Source organism: Pteropus medius, unplaced genomic scaffold, assembly GCF_902729225.1.
Source record: "Pteropus medius unplaced genomic scaffold, Ma_sr-lr_union100, whole genome shotgun sequence".
NCBI classification, from domain to species: domain Eukaryota; kingdom Metazoa; phylum Chordata; class Mammalia; order Chiroptera; family Pteropodidae; genus Pteropus; species Pteropus medius.
In genome coordinates this window covers 615,621-632,767 of record NW_024355990.1, presented here as the reverse complement: position 1 = coordinate 632,767, position 17,147 = coordinate 615,621, and the positions used below count along the sequence as shown (strand labels likewise).

At 58.3% G+C, this 17,147-nt stretch overlaps 1 protein-coding gene and 1 pseudogene across 4 annotated transcripts in view; both read right to left on the bottom strand.

Moving 5' to 3' along the window:
- The window catches only part of CCDC57 (coiled-coil domain containing 57), a 66,212-nt gene that overhangs the window by 9,452 nt on the left and 39,613 nt on the right, over window positions 1-17,147 (bottom strand). For 2 of the 4 annotated variants that reach the window (XM_039859800.1, XM_039859801.1), the window contains exons 16-17: window positions 12,864-12,979; window positions 11,626-11,842 (exon numbers count right to left, since the gene is read on the bottom strand). In XM_039859800.1, coding sequence (XP_039715734.1) covers window positions 11,626-11,842; window positions 12,864-12,979 — 333 coding nt within the window. Of the gene's footprint in view, window positions 1-8,357; window positions 8,706-10,410; window positions 11,188-11,625; window positions 11,843-12,863; window positions 12,980-17,147 lie in introns of those variants that run through there. The other 2 variants (XM_039859799.1, XM_039859802.1) reach the window with 2 other exon arrangements.
- Window positions 9,313-9,431, bottom strand: LOC120600414 (uncharacterized; annotated as a pseudogene).

Genomic DNA, 17,147 nt, shown 5'->3' with positions numbered 1-17,147 from the left:
CCTGTGCCCTCTCCCCCCACGCTTGAATGCGGTGATCACAGTCCTGACGTCGCTTGCTCGTTTCTGCCGCTTCTGGGCCTCTCTCTGCACGTCGACTTTCCTCTGGATAAGGATCACACTTTCCTGCTTTTTTACCGTGTTTCTTTTTTGGTAATTTTGGGTCAGATGTCAGCCATTGTAGATGTTGACATTTTCTCGTCATTTCTCAGTGCCAGGCTTTGCTTTCTCGGGCAGGGAGGCTCTCCCTGCTCGGTCCTTCCCAAGCCTGTTCAAGTGTGTTTGGGGTGAGTCCGCCTGGGCCTGCCCGGCTGCTAAGTGCGGCCATGACCATGGGGGGCTCGTCCCTCTGATTAGCCAGAGCCTGCATCCCCCCTGACCCCTTGAGACTGTGGACCCGGCTCTGCTTCTGGGCTGCGCGTCTCTCCTCCACCCAGGCCCGTGGAGCGCCCCCCACACACCTGCGGGATCACGAGACTCAGGAGGCTCCCTGCGCGGGTCTCTGGGCTCCTGCAGTGCCCCCCCTTCTATACTCTTCCCTGCGACCGCCAGCTCCTTCTGTTCCCAAAGCCCACACGCGTCCCCGGCGCGGCAAGGCTGCGGAGCTGTGCTTGGCGTGTGTGGTCCTGGCACCCACCTCACTCCTGCTCTTCCTTCAAGGGTCCCTGCCCCGTGCTGCCTACGTCCAGGTCTGAGACAGTCGCTTCACACGTTTTGCCCAGTTTTCCAGGTGTTAACTACAGTCCAGTCCTCACGACAGCCTGGCCAGAAGCGGAAGCGAGGGCTCGCCAAGCCGTGGCCCCAGAACGGGCACCAGCGCCGACTCGGCTGCTCTGGCTCCTTCTGAGTGTGTGCTTTGTTCTTAGGGCCGTTGCGATATGTGCCAGGTGGCAGCGGTTGCTTCACCGCAACTTCAAGGAAAGAGCCAGCGAGGACCCACTTGACTGCCATTCTCAAAAGCCTGCAGGGTGCTCTGGGCATCTTGTGGTGGCCAGCAGTAGGGGCGGGAGGCCCGGAGCTGCGAGGTGCACACTGACCCTCCTGCCGTCCCACCCCGAGTCACGGCGGGCACAGCCGAGGGGACAAAGGTCCCTGCTGAGCAACAGGAGGGCAGGACGCTTCACCCCTGGGATCCCGGAGCAGCTGCGGTCACAGGCTGCACAAGCTTCCATGAGCAATGTCCAAGCCCACCTGTCTCCCAAGGTCGCTGTGACACGTGAGCACGTGTGCTACGCCCTGCCCTGCGATGGAAAGCATGTCACTTGTCCGCAGCCCACGTCCCGAGGCCCAGCCCACAAGCTCGGACTGGCTTTGCAACACTGCTTGACGGCTTTGCTTTCAACACTTTAAGGCCGACGCTCCTGTTTCGTGGCTGACACAGGTGCTCGGTCTGCTATAACTTTTACCTGCATTAACTTTTATGTAACATGCCTTTTATTTTTCCTTTGTTTCTGGCACAGAGGGCAGCCCTGCCCAGCCCACGGTGGCCTCTCTCCCTGTGGGGAGGGCCGGCAGGGCTCTGAGCTGAGTCTTGCAAGGTCCTCTTGGCCCGCCGGTGTCACCTGGCACACCGGAGGCCCGTGCACTGGGCGCAAGGTCATGAACAGGTGGCACAGAGCGCCGTGTCCAGTGCGTGCACGGTGGGGCTGCACACTGTCTTCCGAGATCACTCCCCCGTGCGGCCAACGCCTCTCCCCGTCCATCACCCGAGAGCAACGTGGGGGACTGAGCCCTGGTTTCATGAGAAGTCCAAGAGCACCTGTGGGGACGTCAGTGGTCCTGGTGCCGAGGACATGTGTGTGAGGTGACGTGAAGAGCCCGTGTTCCGGGAACCGTCCCATGCCCTCTGAGCAGGGCTGGGCCCGCAGGGCTGTGGCTGAATCGCAGCCTGACTTCAGAGGAAGGCCTGGAACTGTCCCTCCAATGCCAGGATGAGGATGGACGGGACAGCGTCCTGGGACCCGCTCAGCCCTGTCCGGAGGCTGGCAACCTCGGTGTCCGCGTTGTGTGCGGTACGACCAGTCCGGGGCAGTGCTTCCCGGTGCTCCCCCAGCCCCCCGGTGACACAGGACGCTACCTTTCCTTCCGTTGTCCTGTCACCACGTAAAACCACGAACACGGCTCCGCTGGAGGGCCACGCGTCACTGGATGTGGCACACCTAGTCGCCAGGAATGGGGGCTGCAAGCTGAGCTGCGTTGGGCCCACGCTTTCTTCCAATTTTTAATTAGTTGCCAACATTCAGAAATGGAAGCATCCTATAGAAAGTGGGGTTCCCGGCTTGGCGGACCCACGCTCCCCTGGAGGGCACCTGGGGGTGCCATCAGCAGCAGCGCACACCTCTGCTCAGCCACCTGCTGCCAGGCCCGAGGGCGCCAGCATCTGGGGCCCGACCAGGAGCACTCAGGGTCTGCAGTCAGCGGTGGCTTCTGACCCTGACCAAGTGTAGGGCTGTGTGGCTCTAGGCAGGAGCTAGCGACGGGGTCATCTCTACATCACCTAGACCTAGAGGCCGACCTCCAGGACCTGCTGGGAAGGCCCGGCTGGGGGATGTGGGGTGTGACGCTGTGACGCAGGGTGTGACACTATGACGCGGGCTATGACGCTGTGACGCGGGCTGTGACGCTGTGACGCGGGGTGTGACGCCGTGACGTGGGGTGTGACGCTGTGACGTGGGCTCTGTCTCTACCTGGGTCCTCAGATGAGAACGGCCCGCTGGCCCCTGGGGACGGGTCTCCATGGTGATGCCCGCGCTCGCCGGGTTTAAGGTGACTGCGTGAGTGGCCAGGTTGACAGGCTCCTGTCCGCATCCTGGCGACCCACCCAGCTCCTCCCAAAGGAAAACATAATTTTAATTTCAGGAGAAGTGAACGTGATTTTTCAAAAGAACAAAAATGTGAAGAAAAACCCGACACTGCCTCGTGCCCCTTGCATGGCCGTGTCGCCTTGTCCCCGATCCTTTCTCGTCCCCTCACTGTCGGCCCGAGGGTGGGGGTTCCCAGAGTGGGAGGGTAAGCGTCGGCACCCAGGAGAAAGCAGGGTGCCCTGCGGAACCTTTCGGACCCCAGGGAGAGAGAGGGAGCCCTGCCCACGCGAGCCAGCGCCTGGACCCGGGGCGCTGAGTTGTTAACCCCAGAAACGGAGGCATCTACCTTCAGGGCCCATCGCCCTCTGGGTGCAACCACAGTCGTCAGGAGCTTCCTGCCTGCTGTCTGACCCTGGTGACAACCCTGGCCCTTCCCCCACCCACCCCACCCCTGTCCCCTCTGGAACTCCAGGGAATGGAATGAAGGTTCAGACTGGGGACTCTGGCTCTGTGGCCAGAATCCAATCGGATTCTGGGCCCCGGTCTCCCGTGGAAATGGGGGCCCAGGAGCTGTGTGGTCCCCCCAGGGATCGCCGTGCTGAGTGGGTGGAGCGTTAGGAGCAGCCCTGCCACCTAGTGAGCTCTGACCCCCCCCAAAAAAATCTTCCCCACAGCGGGTCCCCTGAGAATGCACCTCCCACCCTCTGTGTCCTGACCGTCAGAAACCTCGGTGAACCGCGCTTTCCTATTCACCAGCTCCAGCAGCCGCCTGGAGAACGGGCGCAGAACCGAGTGACCGCAAAGCACACGAACTCGAAAGCCAAAAACAAGACCCATAGTGAGACAGCACTTCACCCAGCGGACCAGCGAGGAGAGGGAGAGCTCCGTAGCGACTGGCCGGAACTGGAGTGAGCAAGGTCTCGCTGCGGTCGGCGGTGGTGGCGTCTGTGGGTAGTGTGGTCACCCGCTCGGGACCCACACCACTGCCCGAGCCAGCGACTTCCCTTCTCCATCTGGGTCTGACCATGGAGGCCCCGGCAGCTCTGCTCTGGGGGCTCAGCACCCTGGGGACTTGGCACCCTGGGGGCCTAGGTGTCCGTGCCCGTGGGGTTCGGAGGAGGTGCCTGGGCAAGGGGGTGCACAGACCACTGAGACCTGCCAGCTCTGGGTGCCAGTGCTGCAGCCCCACCGAGAAATGCCACAGACGGCAGTGCAAATAGAAACCACCCCAGTGTGCGCCACCGAGCAGAGCCAAGGACGTGCACACGGTTAAGTTCCGAGTGGGGTCCAGCCTGAAAGCAGCAGGGCAGCTGGACAGTGGTGGCCTGGGAGACAGAGACGGGACTGGAGGCAGGGTGGGACTAACTTTTCACCTAAAACCTGGCACTGGTCAATTCCCAGCTACAGGGAGCTGTCACTCCCAAGTAGAGGAGGCTGGAGTCCCTTTGCTCCAGTGGCTGCCACACAGGCTGCACAGCTGACACACTGACAAAATCTGCTCCCAGATGCCAAGTGACTTATATACGACTGACCTTTACTATGTTGCTCAACAGTATCTTTCCAGCTTGATTATTTTTCAGGTTAAAAAAGACTGTCAGAATTTGTGACTTTTAAATCACATCTAAGGGTAACCTTCTAATCATTTGTAAACACTGTCTGATTCTGTACATTTTCGGCTTTGATTTCAAGCCCTGTCACTGCGGAGCTTGAATGACAGGCATGACATGGAAAGCTGGCGGGGTCTGGCCACCTTCCAGGCCCCGCAGGACCTCCCCATTCTGGGCTCTGTGGAAGGGTGTGTTCTGTGTGGGTGGCCCAGGATCCAATGACACGATGCCCAGGGGGCGGGGCCTTGCTCTCAGCCTGAAGATCCACCTTTGTAGCATCAGAAGAAACTGCGCGTTTCAGTCAGAATTCACCGGTCACTTCCGTATGGAAGGCACGGCCGCCTTCAGGGCGGTTAGCGCTCCCCACCGGGAAGCCTTCCTTGCCCAGAGTGTGGTGTTTCTCTAACCATTGCACCCTTTGCCTGAGACTCCGAAGCCCCTGCCCCAGCCTCAGGCCCTCACCGAGCACCTGGAAGGGACCTGCTGGTGCTAGCCAGGGGTCAGGGGTCAAGGAGGACGCCCCTCCCCCGCCCCGTGCCGCGATTCCCCTAGACAAAAGAATCACGATAAATGAGAAAAAGAGCGTGAGGTCCAGGGCTAGTGCTGAAGGGGGAGGAGGCTGGTGGGGGTGAAGGCTTCGAGGAGGAGGCCGGCGCGCAGGGGCCTAAGGTGGGGTGCACACGGGCTCGGGGGTCCGCCGGTGCAGGGGGTGTCTACCCGTGCGGGCAGAAGGAGCTGGGCTGCGACGCGTCTGTGGCGGAATGACGATGGGGCCGGAGCTGCAGCTGCCCCAAGAACGGAGGTGACAGGCTACAGGGGCTGGAGATGCCGCACCCGACAGCGGATCGGGGAGGGGGCTGTGGGGACCCCGAGTCCAGGCCCTGCCCTCAGACAGGGTTGCGGCAGAGCCTGGCCAGGCGGGCAAAGGGCGGCGGACGTGCGAGAAGTGGGCTGGGACCTGAGGGCGGGCGGGTTCTGAGCGTGAGGGGCGGGGCCTCCGGGGGCGGGGCCTCCGGGGCGGGGCCTCAAGGCGGGGCCTCCGGGCGGGGCCTCCGGGGCGGGGCCTCCGGGGCGGGGCCTCCGGGGGCGGGGCCGGGCTGCCGGGTGGGATGGAGGCGCTGGTCCCACCTCAAAACCTCGACGAGTGCGGCCTTCTGCGCGGCCGCCGAGTGCCGCCTTGAGAAACGCCGCGCTGTGAGAGCTCCTCGCGGCACTCCGTGCAGACGCCAGACACTGCCGCGCTACCTCTTTGCCGTCTTTACCTCCGTCCCTGACCGCCTGGGCTCACGGCGCGACGCCCCGAGGCCTTTAATCTGGGGTGACTCTGAACTGGGGGAGCCGAGACGCTTCGCCCCGGTGGCCCGCACTGCTTGCCTGGGGACCCGTCCACCGCCCTGCCCTCCGTTGTCGCGCTGCCGGCCCGCGTCCCCCCGAAGCGTCGCTGGTGAGGCCTGACCCGGCCGGCGGGCACGGGTTTACGGCTGCGCGGTGCAGACCGCATGGCGCCAAGCTACCCGGAGGCCGCTGTTCCCTGCAGGCGCCACCGTGAGATAAGGCTGGAAGCCTCGTATGTCACTTTCATTAGGCTGCCCTGCGACTTGCAGCCAAGAGCATTTGAAGAGACACAGGCCACTCCCACTTCTCCCCAGGCCGGTTCCACTACTGACCAGCCTGTCATCAGCAGAAGAAACAACATACTGCTACCCGCCCTTGTGGGTCAGGTGCCCACCCAGAATGTGCTGGGTGGTCATCCACAGCCACCAGAGGCGGCCCTGCTCTCCACGGGACGGCACTGCCTGCAGCCCATGCACACCCTACAGGCGTGTCACACGGCTGTCTCACAATTCGTTCTGCAAGCCTCTTGCCTCTCTCAGCCCCGGCTTTGTGTCATGCTTGAAAGGGACAGGGACCCCATTGCAGACCCGGCTGGCTGGACCCTGCCTGGCACCTGCATCTCTGCCTGCCAGAGCTCCACGTCTTCTACCCCGGGCCCCTGACCGGGCACTGGCACAGCTGGCAGCCAATGGCGGGGGGTACATCTCTCTCTGGGGCAAGGGGCAGACGCGCTTGCCAACCACTAGGAAAGACTGGGTGCCACGTCCTCTTTCTACCCTACTGCGTGACAAGGTCCGGAGATGGGGACAGAGGCTTCGAGGAATGCATCGTCAAGAATGAGGACGTGGCATGTGTTTAGGGATAATTGGTTTCTTAGAAACGATCCTATTAATAGGGGGAATTTGGGTAGCACAAATTCTAGTAAGTGTAAACGCTGTACAAATGGATTTCCTCAAAATTGGCTCTGAGGAAAAAACAGTAAATTCCCCGCGTATGGAATCAGCTCTAGTCACCCTGACGTATCCAGAATGCGTAAACCCTTTATTTGAACAATTATTAAGAGAAATTCCTTTCGACGCGCCTCTTAAAGATGTTACGAATAAATTATAACAAGCTGAATTACTAGAATCAGTTTATACTCCTGTTCCCACGCAGTTAGTAGAAAAATTAGTAAAGGATAAATTTACGCATAAGCCTGTGCCTACTATGGAAGGGCCTCCTTTTGTGGCCTAGTGGATAAATAGAAAACTCTGGTACCCACCTAGGGGGGCTAATAGTATGAAAAGATTACCTGATCTTCCTTTGCCTTATACAGGAGCTTATAATAAAGATAGTATACGTATAGTGAATAAAGATGGAATTCATGTGCCTTATAGTAGTTTAAGTTTCATAGAAGGGCTGGCTAGGTCAGGACCTCCTTAGTGCTTAAAAAACAAAGGAACAGAAACTTAGCTTATGAAAGCAGCTTTGAAAAACTGATTTTTATAAATATTTTCCTCATTACTGCACCAAGGAAACTTTTGAACAGCTATGAGGAAGGTTCAGCTTGAACTTTAGATATAGCACAAATCAAATAGCATCTAAAAGATTTCTTCAGGCAGAAAGAAGAACAATGTCTGCCCACAAGCCAATGCTTGCTGTTATGAATACATCTATCTATCACCTTTACTTAAATCAAACTGTATCTTACGTAATTGATGTAAGAATTAAAATTTTAGATTGTTCCTTCAGGTAGTTCTGTTCTAATGACTGAGAGAAAAATGTACTAGTTAATCATGAACATTAATAATAATATACTCTAGATTTTTCTGCTTTGCCTAACCACAGAAATTTAACTCCCTGCTACCTTAACTACAAAGTATAATCAAATGCCAAAATAAAAACTGTAAAAGTTGTACTCGAATCACAATAAAACAGAACAGCGTCACACCACCTCTGAGTTGTGTAGTCGACTGTCTCCCGCGCCGACGCCTTGCCCACCTTCGGGGCCCCCTGGATCCTGTCGTGGCTGGACCGCGGCAACTGGGGTTCGGGCGCTGGCCTTCTTCGGCTGCTGTGCAGGCCCAGGACACGCCCCACTCCGCTTTGTGGGATGGGGGGACAAGGAGCCCCGCAGCCAACTGCTGTGCCTGACGGTCTCGTGTCTTCTGCCAGCATCTAAGAAGCTGTGGCCAGAGCGTGCGAGGCAGGGAGGCTCACGGTTCTGCCCGCCTGCCTCTGTCCAGTCCCACTGAACCCTGTCCTGCACGTGCCGGGCACTTCCCTCTGGAGTTCACCCCCGCCTACTTCCCGGCGCCTTCTGCCAGAGGACACTGTCCCGTCTGGTCCTTGCTCTGGCTGAGCTGACAGCTGCGTCACTGCACAGAGACCACCCACGAGATCACAGCAACACTCACCCTGTGAAAAATGGGCTCTTCTCGGTCCTGACTTTTCCTGACCCCCTGGAATCCCATCCAGTTGGCCAGTCCCCTCTCTCAAGCTTTTCATTGTAAAAACTACCCAAATGACAGCAAGCACATATAATGTATGGCTACAGTTTAGAGAATAATAAGAAAGAAAAATAATTTACAGATTGTTTACTCAGCTTAAGAAACGCAGCAGGCTGCCACCAGCGTTTGTAAATAAAGTTTTATTGGCATGCAGCCATGCCCACACTTCCATAGTTTCTGTGGTGGCTTCTGGGCCACACGGGCAGACCTGGGTCACTGCAGAGACCACAGGGCGGCGAGTCCCACACATTCACCAGGCACCCGTTGAGAGCACGTTGGCCGCCTCCCACCTGAGACAGGTGATGGCAAAATCAGGGTTTGCCCTAGAGAGTGAAAGGTGAGGCCGCCCGCATGTGACTCCGGCTGGCAGCTGTCTTCCCTGGGCCCACGGCAGCTCGTGGTCTGCGGGTCCCACGGCGGCTGAGCTTGTAGGCAGCTTTCAGGATGGTCCAGAGCCTCTGGGGCTCCGAGCTCTGTGGGGACACGTCCAGCATGCACTTCTTGTGGTCACTCGGGTGGGGCGAGCTCCGGCGTCCTGGCACTGAGAATCACTGCGCTGGACTGACTGCTCCAGCCCCGGCCCAGCCCCGGCCCAGCCCCGGCCCAGCCCCGGCCCAGCCCTTCGGGTGTCTCAAAGCCCCACATCCTCTGCTCCTGAAGCTCTGACCAGCACGTTACCTTCGTTCACGCACCTCCCTCCCTTCCTTTCTCTCTCTGTCTGAGCAATTTCTTCATATTTGATGGTTTTTCTTTCATTAAGTCTGCAGTACACGATCTGCTGTTAAACTCACGCACTGAGTTTTTCATTTCATTTCTTAAAGTTCTTCTCCTTAGGTCTGCTCGCTCTTTACAGTTCCTTATTCTTGGATGACTCTTCTTGCTGGCGTTTTGTTTCTTTAAGCGCAGGAAGCACAGCTATGGGTCCCCTGTACCTTCCTGGCCTACGTCTGCTGGCCTCACTCCCGGCGCCCTGTTACCTGTGTGTGGGTTCTCGTTCTTTTTTTTTTTTTTTTTTTAGTTTATTGGGGTAACATTGTTAATACAATTATATAAAAGAAAATCTTTTTTTTTTTTTTTTAACGTCTACAGCATCTGGTCTTCCTAGGTGGTCTCCCATCCAAGTACTAACCAGGCCCACCACTGCTTAGCTTCCGAGATCGGATGGGATCGGGCTTGTTCAGGGTGGCACGGCCGTTGGGTTCCCGTTCTTAACCGAAACCGGATTTGCGGGAATACCTCAAGGCCTGGGATGAAGGTGGGGACTCCTGACATGGCCACATGTGCTAGTGCCTGGCTCTCGGGGCTCCCCTAGTTCAGAGTCACCCCAGATTAAAGGCCTCGGACCTCGCGGGGTTTTAACGGACTGAACCGCATGAGGGCTGACTCGTGGCGACCGACTCTTAGCAGCATCCACCTGCTGCCAACGTGCCAGGCTGTGGGGCAGTCTCCTCGCAGCCCGTGGCCAGGGTGGGGTGGGGTGTCCCCGGGTCACCTTCCACTGAGGGCGCAGCCCCTCGAGCCCCAGCTGCACGGGATGGGAGCCGCCCGCCACACGCCCACCCTGGGCGGGCGGGCCCTGGGTTCTGTCGCTTGTCTCCTACATCCCTTCGCTGTGTGTTCGGGTCCCCGTCTCGTGCTGCCGGTTCACAAGCTCGGCCTGAGTGGTTCGCTCAGCCGTTTCAGCTGTTTGTCCACACGGGGACTTAGCCTGACGCATGACGAGAAATGGAAGCTGCTGGCCGTTTACGTTAACTGCAGCGCACTGAAAAGTGAGGCGAAGATAACGCGCTCTCGCACGCGAGGCCCCAAGAGCTTCCCCTGCGAAACTCTCGTACTTTTCTTAAAGGAAGAAATATATACCTCAGAGGCTCCAGTGAGAGATTTGAAAAGCAAATAAGGATAAATTAAAGAGACATTCACGGGTGTCTAAAACGCGAGCGCCCATTGACGCGCTCACGGACGCCGGTGGAAAACGCAGAGGACACAGACGCCGACGCAGAAGCAACGAAAACGAGCAGCGTCCACAGACCCCGGAGCAAACCAATCGACCTCTGAGGAGAAGCGTGAAGAGGAGGCCCCCGGCCACCCAGACCGAGAAGGCGCCAGAGGCCACAGTGATTTGACCGTCACATGCTGCCCGTGCGGACCGAGATCCAGCGAGCGGATGGGGAAACGGCCCGGACTCTGGCTCAGACGCACACGGAAGGCGGAGCGTCACCGAGGAAGCGGGGCGCCAAACGAGGGGGTGACCCGGTCACTGCTGCAGGACAATGGCCAGCCGCCCAGAACAACTAGCTCCTGCTGCGTGACATGTGGTGTGGCAAATTCCAAGTAGATGGCGGAGCCGCAGACAGGGAAGCCGTGGCCGTGTCAGAGAGATCCGGGGAGTGGAAAAGGCCTGAGTACAGCCCGAGACCCAGAAAGGGCTAAACACGACGGCAGAACCGTAACTCTGTCTCTACGGAAAAATCAAAAGCATGTGCACGACGAACACCACTGCAAACAAAGTCAAAAGGCAGGTGAAAAACTGGGAAAATATCTGCAATTCACGGGTCAGAAAAGGCCCACTGCCCGTCACATGGAATGAGCTCCCGCGAATCAACAAGGCGACGAGCCCAGCCTGGGAACGAGCAGACGCCTGAAGACAAGGGAGCGGGGATGGCGCCAAGTCCTTGCAGGAGAAATGCTGATTAGGGCGACGCCCGTTGGAGCGGGGGTCATGGCTGCTGACAGGCCGGGGAGAACCCCCGCACCTTGGTGTGACTGAGCGGGCGGTGTCCCCAAGGGGCCCGGTGAGACCAGATCTGCCAAACTACACACGGTGACACCTTTTGCCGAGGCCACCCCTGGGGACCTCCCGGATGTGCCGCTACACGACGCCGCTCGCCGTGGCACCGCGCGCTGGGCTGGATGCGGCTAAGTGTCCACGGCGGGACACGGTCACGAGTCGAGTGGCTGTGGGGCCGGGACAAGGACGCGCTCAGTACTGATCCGGGACGGACACCAAGTTCGCACCTCTCCGCACCCCAGACAGTGACCCCCCCCCACTCTTCTTGCTATCTTGGCCCTGTGCAGCTCCCCCAAAGGGGCCCCTCAAATGATTCTCCTGCCAACCTCACGATGGCCACCGGCCTGAGCAAAACGGAGTGCTCATCTGCCCCCGAGTCCATCTGTCCCTGAGCCCGTCTATCTCAACCCCACGAGCCGGCGCTGGTGACGCGCTCTGCCCGTGAGTCGGTGCTGCATAACGTGGGGTGCTGCAGGGTTCACAGGTGACTGAACCTAAGCACAGGACTTCAACAGGCAGAGGCGTGCAGCACCCCCTGGGCCCATCAGCCTGGGACCCGGCCACCACGGCCGCCCTCTCGGCCCAGAAACGCTCGCCCCACCTACCTGCAGTCGAGTCATCCTGGGAAGTGAGGCCGGAAGGGCTGGATCCCAGGTCCAGTAACTTCCACGTGTCCTGGAGGGAACTGCTGGCAAGGGACGAGGACTTTTGGGTGTGATGATCACTGTCCTGGTGGCGCTCTGGAGCCTGGTGTGGCTTTGGGGACTGGTTTTCTTTCTGAGAAGTTGATCTGTCGGTCACCGTGGAGATTTTGGGTTGCCTCTGTGAAAGTCAGAGAAGACAGAACTGCCCTTGGGAGCCACCCTGTCTTCAGCCAAGAGGTGGCATCAGGGTCCCCGTCGGAAGCTGGCCAGACGCGGGCGCCGCCCAAAGACAGGTCTCTCAAGGACACGAGAGCGAGGCCGCTGGAGGCCGGCCGCACCCCTTGGCCGCACGGCTGGGCACACAATCAGCTGGAGACGGCAACGGCAACAGCACCGTCAGGACGGGCGAGGCCAGGGACAGACGAAGGGCCACCATAGGGCCTGCGTGTCCGTCAGGGTCCTGGTGTCCTGCCTCCCCCATCGTGTGGGCTGGACCTGTCCTGCGAGCGCTCAACAGCACCGTCACCCTAAGCAACAAGCCTGGCGACTGGGACAGTCACTCAGGGCCGCCACCCTCTCCTGTGACATACGCACTGTCACCTGAGGGTGGCCCCCGTGCTCAGACGTGGCATCAACGCCTGGCACGACAGCCCAGCCGCGCCTCCCGAAAAAGTAAAGTAAACCGTTATAGCGGATCAACAGGTCATTAGCGTAAAAATTTATCTATGGATTTAAAAAAACGAAAAGTTAGAAACAGGCAAATGACAGACAAGTAGCAATTCCCTTCAGACACAAAGAACTCTTACCAACAGACGTACAAACACGCCAGTAGGAAAATCAGCAAACGATATGCATAAGTAACTCACAAGAGAAGAAACAAACGGCCAATATGTTGATTAAAAACTTTAACGCCACTAAGCATGTAAGAAATTTTTAAAAGACACAATTTTTAAAACCTATCATACTGGCAAATACTTCCAATACTAACGCCCAGGCGGGTGAAGCTGCAGAACACGTGTGTGACGTGATCGGTAACAGGAACGACAGCAGGAAACGCACAGCGGAGCTCGTCCCGGGCTGGGTTTGGGTGCGGGTGAGTGGGGTGAGCGGGCCGTGCTCTGACGTTTCGGTGGTGAAGATGCAACAGCAAGCACCCCGTAAGAAGTCGTTAAAAACGCGTTTCGTAGACGGAGCGTTACCTGGGTCGTGGCGTGCAGTTGCAGCTGCTGCAGAGGCAGGCCGAGATCGACAGGTGCCTGGGGCCCCCCACCTGGGCTCTGGGCCTCGGGGCCGGGGTGGGGGCACCTCAGGGTCCCTGGAAACGAGAGAGGGAGAGGTTTGTGCACACATCACTCCCAGATTCCTCTCGGCGACTACGGACACTCAAGAACGGCATGCTCCTCCTCGAAACCAAAGTCCCTGCTCTTTGCTGGAGCGGCTGGGACGGGCACCCAGGACACACGGGCACCCAGGACGCACGCGCACGCGGCGGCAGTTCAGCGGCCTGGCAGAGCTCCCCGACACACTCAGGCAGCGGTCCACGGCCACGCCCCCTACACAGCTCAGAGGGGCAGCGAGAACACGTGCACGCACCAACCCTGAGACACACTCACTCACGGCAGAGAGAAGTGAGAAGCGATGCGTAGGTCTACGGACGACCCGCCACCCCCCGGCCCCAGCACCCGTGGATCTGGGGCATCCGTGGGCGTTCCGGGTCTGTCGCCCGTGGACACCTAGGGGCAGTGCGTAAACTCAAGATGACACTCGTAATGGGTGCTCAGCAGTCCATCCCCCTGAGAAACGACTGGGCACCCAGGGGCTCTCCACTTGGTGACTCAAATGGGTTAAGTTGTTGCAGGAAGCGACACCCAACGGAGGAGTTCGGCGCTCAGACCACTTCGTTAGAGGAAGGAGAACTCATCAGGCGGCGGAGCGGGTGGGGCAACGCTCCACGCAGAGCCCGGCCTGGCTGGATTTCTCACAGTCCCCAGACTTCTGCAGGGTCTGCGCAGGGGGCGCGCGATTCCTTTGAGGTTTCGCATGTGCCTCCTTTCTCAGGATGGGGAGGGGAACCTTCAGTGGGGGGCCGCCGGGGGGAGGAATTTTCACACCGCCGGTCTTACGGCGGGTCATTTGGTTTTGCAGAACCCGCGACCTTGGCGTTATCGGCACCGCCACAGGATTCTCGAACAGGGAGACGGGGACTCCTAGGCCGTAAGCGGGGAGCAGCGCTTACTGACACCGGCACCTGCTCACCCGATTCCTACCCAAGGCTGAGCCCCGACTGTGACATAACGAGCACTTTTACATAGTCTTGTTCCTACACAGCTACAGGGGTAAGAACATTGGTTGGCTGGCAAGGCGAGAATCCACAGAGGTGAGCTGGGGAGTCCTCGAGGTGGGGGAGGGAGCCGTGGGAAGACACGTGAGCCGGAGAGCACTGGGCGGCACGGGGGACAGCAGCTTTGACCGGCTGAGTCGCTGGCTTCTGCAGGCCCTTTCCTCTGCGTTTTTTCGGATGCCTCCTCTCCTCTCTCAAAGATCCCTAAAAAGCTCGGGGAACTGATCTCGGAACTGATCTCTGAGCTGACCCTGCACGATGTCACTGCGGGTGAAATGCCATTTCTCAGTGAGAAATCGATCATTTACCCCCCCACCCCCCGCCGCCCCCGGGCTTCCTGCCGCCTCCCGCGGGCCCCTGGGGGCTGTCCCTATGGAGATGCACCTTATCAGAAGCTGAAACAGAATTTTTTTAAGTGTGTTTATCCATTCATTTGAAGTTCTCGAGGAGGAATGCTCGGCACGCTCGGCACGCTCGGCACACGGGGGTCGTGAAGTCCCTCTGGCCACACGCGCCGCTTCTGGGGGCCCCAAAGGGACGAGTAGTTGAAGAGCACAAAGGACAAAACCTGGAGGTGAACGTGCTTTCCTTCATGTCCAAAGCCTGAGTTTAAAAGCTATGACATCGGAAGATGTACAAACGGCCACCCAGCGTGTGAAAAGATGCTGGACTCCGCAAGGCATCGGGAAATAAGTGCCAGTGGAAGCCACAGTGAGACACCGCCGCACACCCGCCAGGGTGGCTGACGCCAAAACGAGAGCGTCAGTGCGGTCGGGGATGTGGACACCAAGAATGCTCACCCTCCGCTGGTGGCCGCCCCGGAAGCAGTGTGACAGCTCAACATGCCACAGAGTCACCCTGTGAGCCGGCAGCTCACTCTTGGGGATAGACCTGAAAGAACCAAACACAGGTGCAGAGATTTGCACGTGGATGCTCGGGGCGGCTCCAGCCATAGTCGCCAAGAGGAGAGAAGGGACCCAGATGCCCATTAGGAGAAGGACAAACGCAACGGGGCCTGTCCACGCAGGGCAGTGTCACTCAGCCATGAGGAGGGGGGACACCGCCTGTAACATGGACAGACCTGCATACACAACGCTCAGTGAGAGAAGCCAACATAAGGATCACACGATGTGTGATCCCGTTTAAGTGAACCGTCCAGGACAGGCACAGATACGGACAGGAAGCAGACTGCAGGTCGCCAGGGCTGGGGACGGGTGGCAGTGGTTTCTGCTGGGGAGACAGGGACGTTCCCGGACTACGTGGTGGTGATGGTCGCAGAGCCGCGTACACGTGACTGACGACACAGAATCACCCACTTTTTGACGGTTTACATGGTGAGGTTTGTTATACATATTTTACCAACTGAAAAAAAGGACACTGTTTTCGAAAAAGCCATGAAATGTGTTAAAATCCTAGCAAAGTGCACCCAGTTTCAGCAGGCGCGTTCCCCCAGGCTGCCATCCATTTTCGCCCTCACCTAAACCGTGGGGCTCTGTGCTTCGCTGTCACGGGCCGGGCGGCAGGGGCCCTTCCGGGGAGGACCACTTTCTCCCTGCGCCTCCCACCCTGTGACCACCCTCACGCCCGCCCCCTCCTCACCCCCAAAGGCATAAGGGAGCCACGCCTGTCACCCCGCGGCAGCGTGTCTGTCTACTCTCCGCCTGGCTAGAATAAATTTTCATAAAAATCCTCTACAGTTTTGGACGTTCCTTTGCCTCGACAAGTCCTTGCTAAGCTGTCGTTCTAGAAAATGGTCAAGGCAAAGCCGTTTTAGGAAAACAGGAGAGTTAACCGCCCAGGGCCCCCCTGCAGGAACCGCCAAGGGGCAGACCGCGTGCTCTGGGTCCAAGCTTCCGCCCATCCCCTCCCGTCACCCTTCAGAGGACATGGACAAGGGGCGTGAGTGGCTGGGCTTGCGGGTGACACTGCAGTGTGGCGGGGGCTGATGTGGCGAGACCGTCGTGCAACCAGTTCATAAAACGTGGCTGGCAGGACAGCGTCTAAATTAACATATTCACGTACTGGAGTTTTATTTTATTTTTTTGTTATTATTCTTAATGCCTACAGCACCTGGTATTCCTAGGTACGTACTGGGATTTTAGATGCGCATGTGTGATGTAATAAAGTGAATGTAAATCAATGTTTCCTGTCTGTGGACACATGTCTAGTAGGTAGCACTGGGTCAGCTGCTAACCACTTAGAAAAATAAAGCTGGAGGCGTAATCTCTTCTTTTTTTACCAAATCGTTTCTGGATGAATCAACAATTCGGCAGGAACGCGACATAACGAAACACAAATGCCCTCCCACATACGCGAAAGATACGCGAGTTAAAATGATTAAACATTTTTACCTAAGAAGACAGGCAAAAAACCATTTTCTAAGGAATAGGTACTCCGTGACGCTGTCGTGCATAGCCGTAAACTTTCATTTACAGCTGTGACAATGTGCGGAGCACACTTGCCCTGGGGGGCTGTGGTGGGGGGGTTCAGGGCAGGGGCGCTGCTCTGCACGACGCAACAGTGCTGGACACATGTCCTGTCACACTCGTCTGAACCCACAGGACGGACGACACCTGGGGGGACCCTCACGTCAACGACGGACGCTGGGTGACGACGAGGTGAGTGCAGGCTCATCGACTGTGACGAACGCGCCGTCTGGTGGGGGTGCTGACCGCGGGCGAGGGGCAGGCTGTGTGGGAGGGCTCCGCACCGGCCGCTCGGTCTTGCTGTGGACCTAAAACTGCCCCCTCAGAATAAGTATTTTTTAAAAAGTTAGATGTTAGGATCCTTAGATAACATTTTAAGGACCCCGAGCTTCACCCACGACCGAGAAAATGACAGGTGCAGGAAACCCGCACAAACCACACAGATGAAGAGTCAGAAGTCCATGTTGACAAAGGTGGCAAGTACGAAAAGTCCTATTTCTGAGGTCTTGCCAGGCTTTGAGCGGCTGTGGACAGCCACCAGGGACCCGCGGCTTCCCCAGGGAGCAGGCCCGGTGAGAGGCGCCTGGCAGTGCAGGAGCTGTGGGAGCTGGCATGGAGCTGGCATGGAGCTGGCATGGAGCTGGCTGCCAGCAGGGCCTCCTCTGTCGGACGAGTGGGTGGTGGGGGAGTGGATGGGTGTGATATGGGGCTCAGGG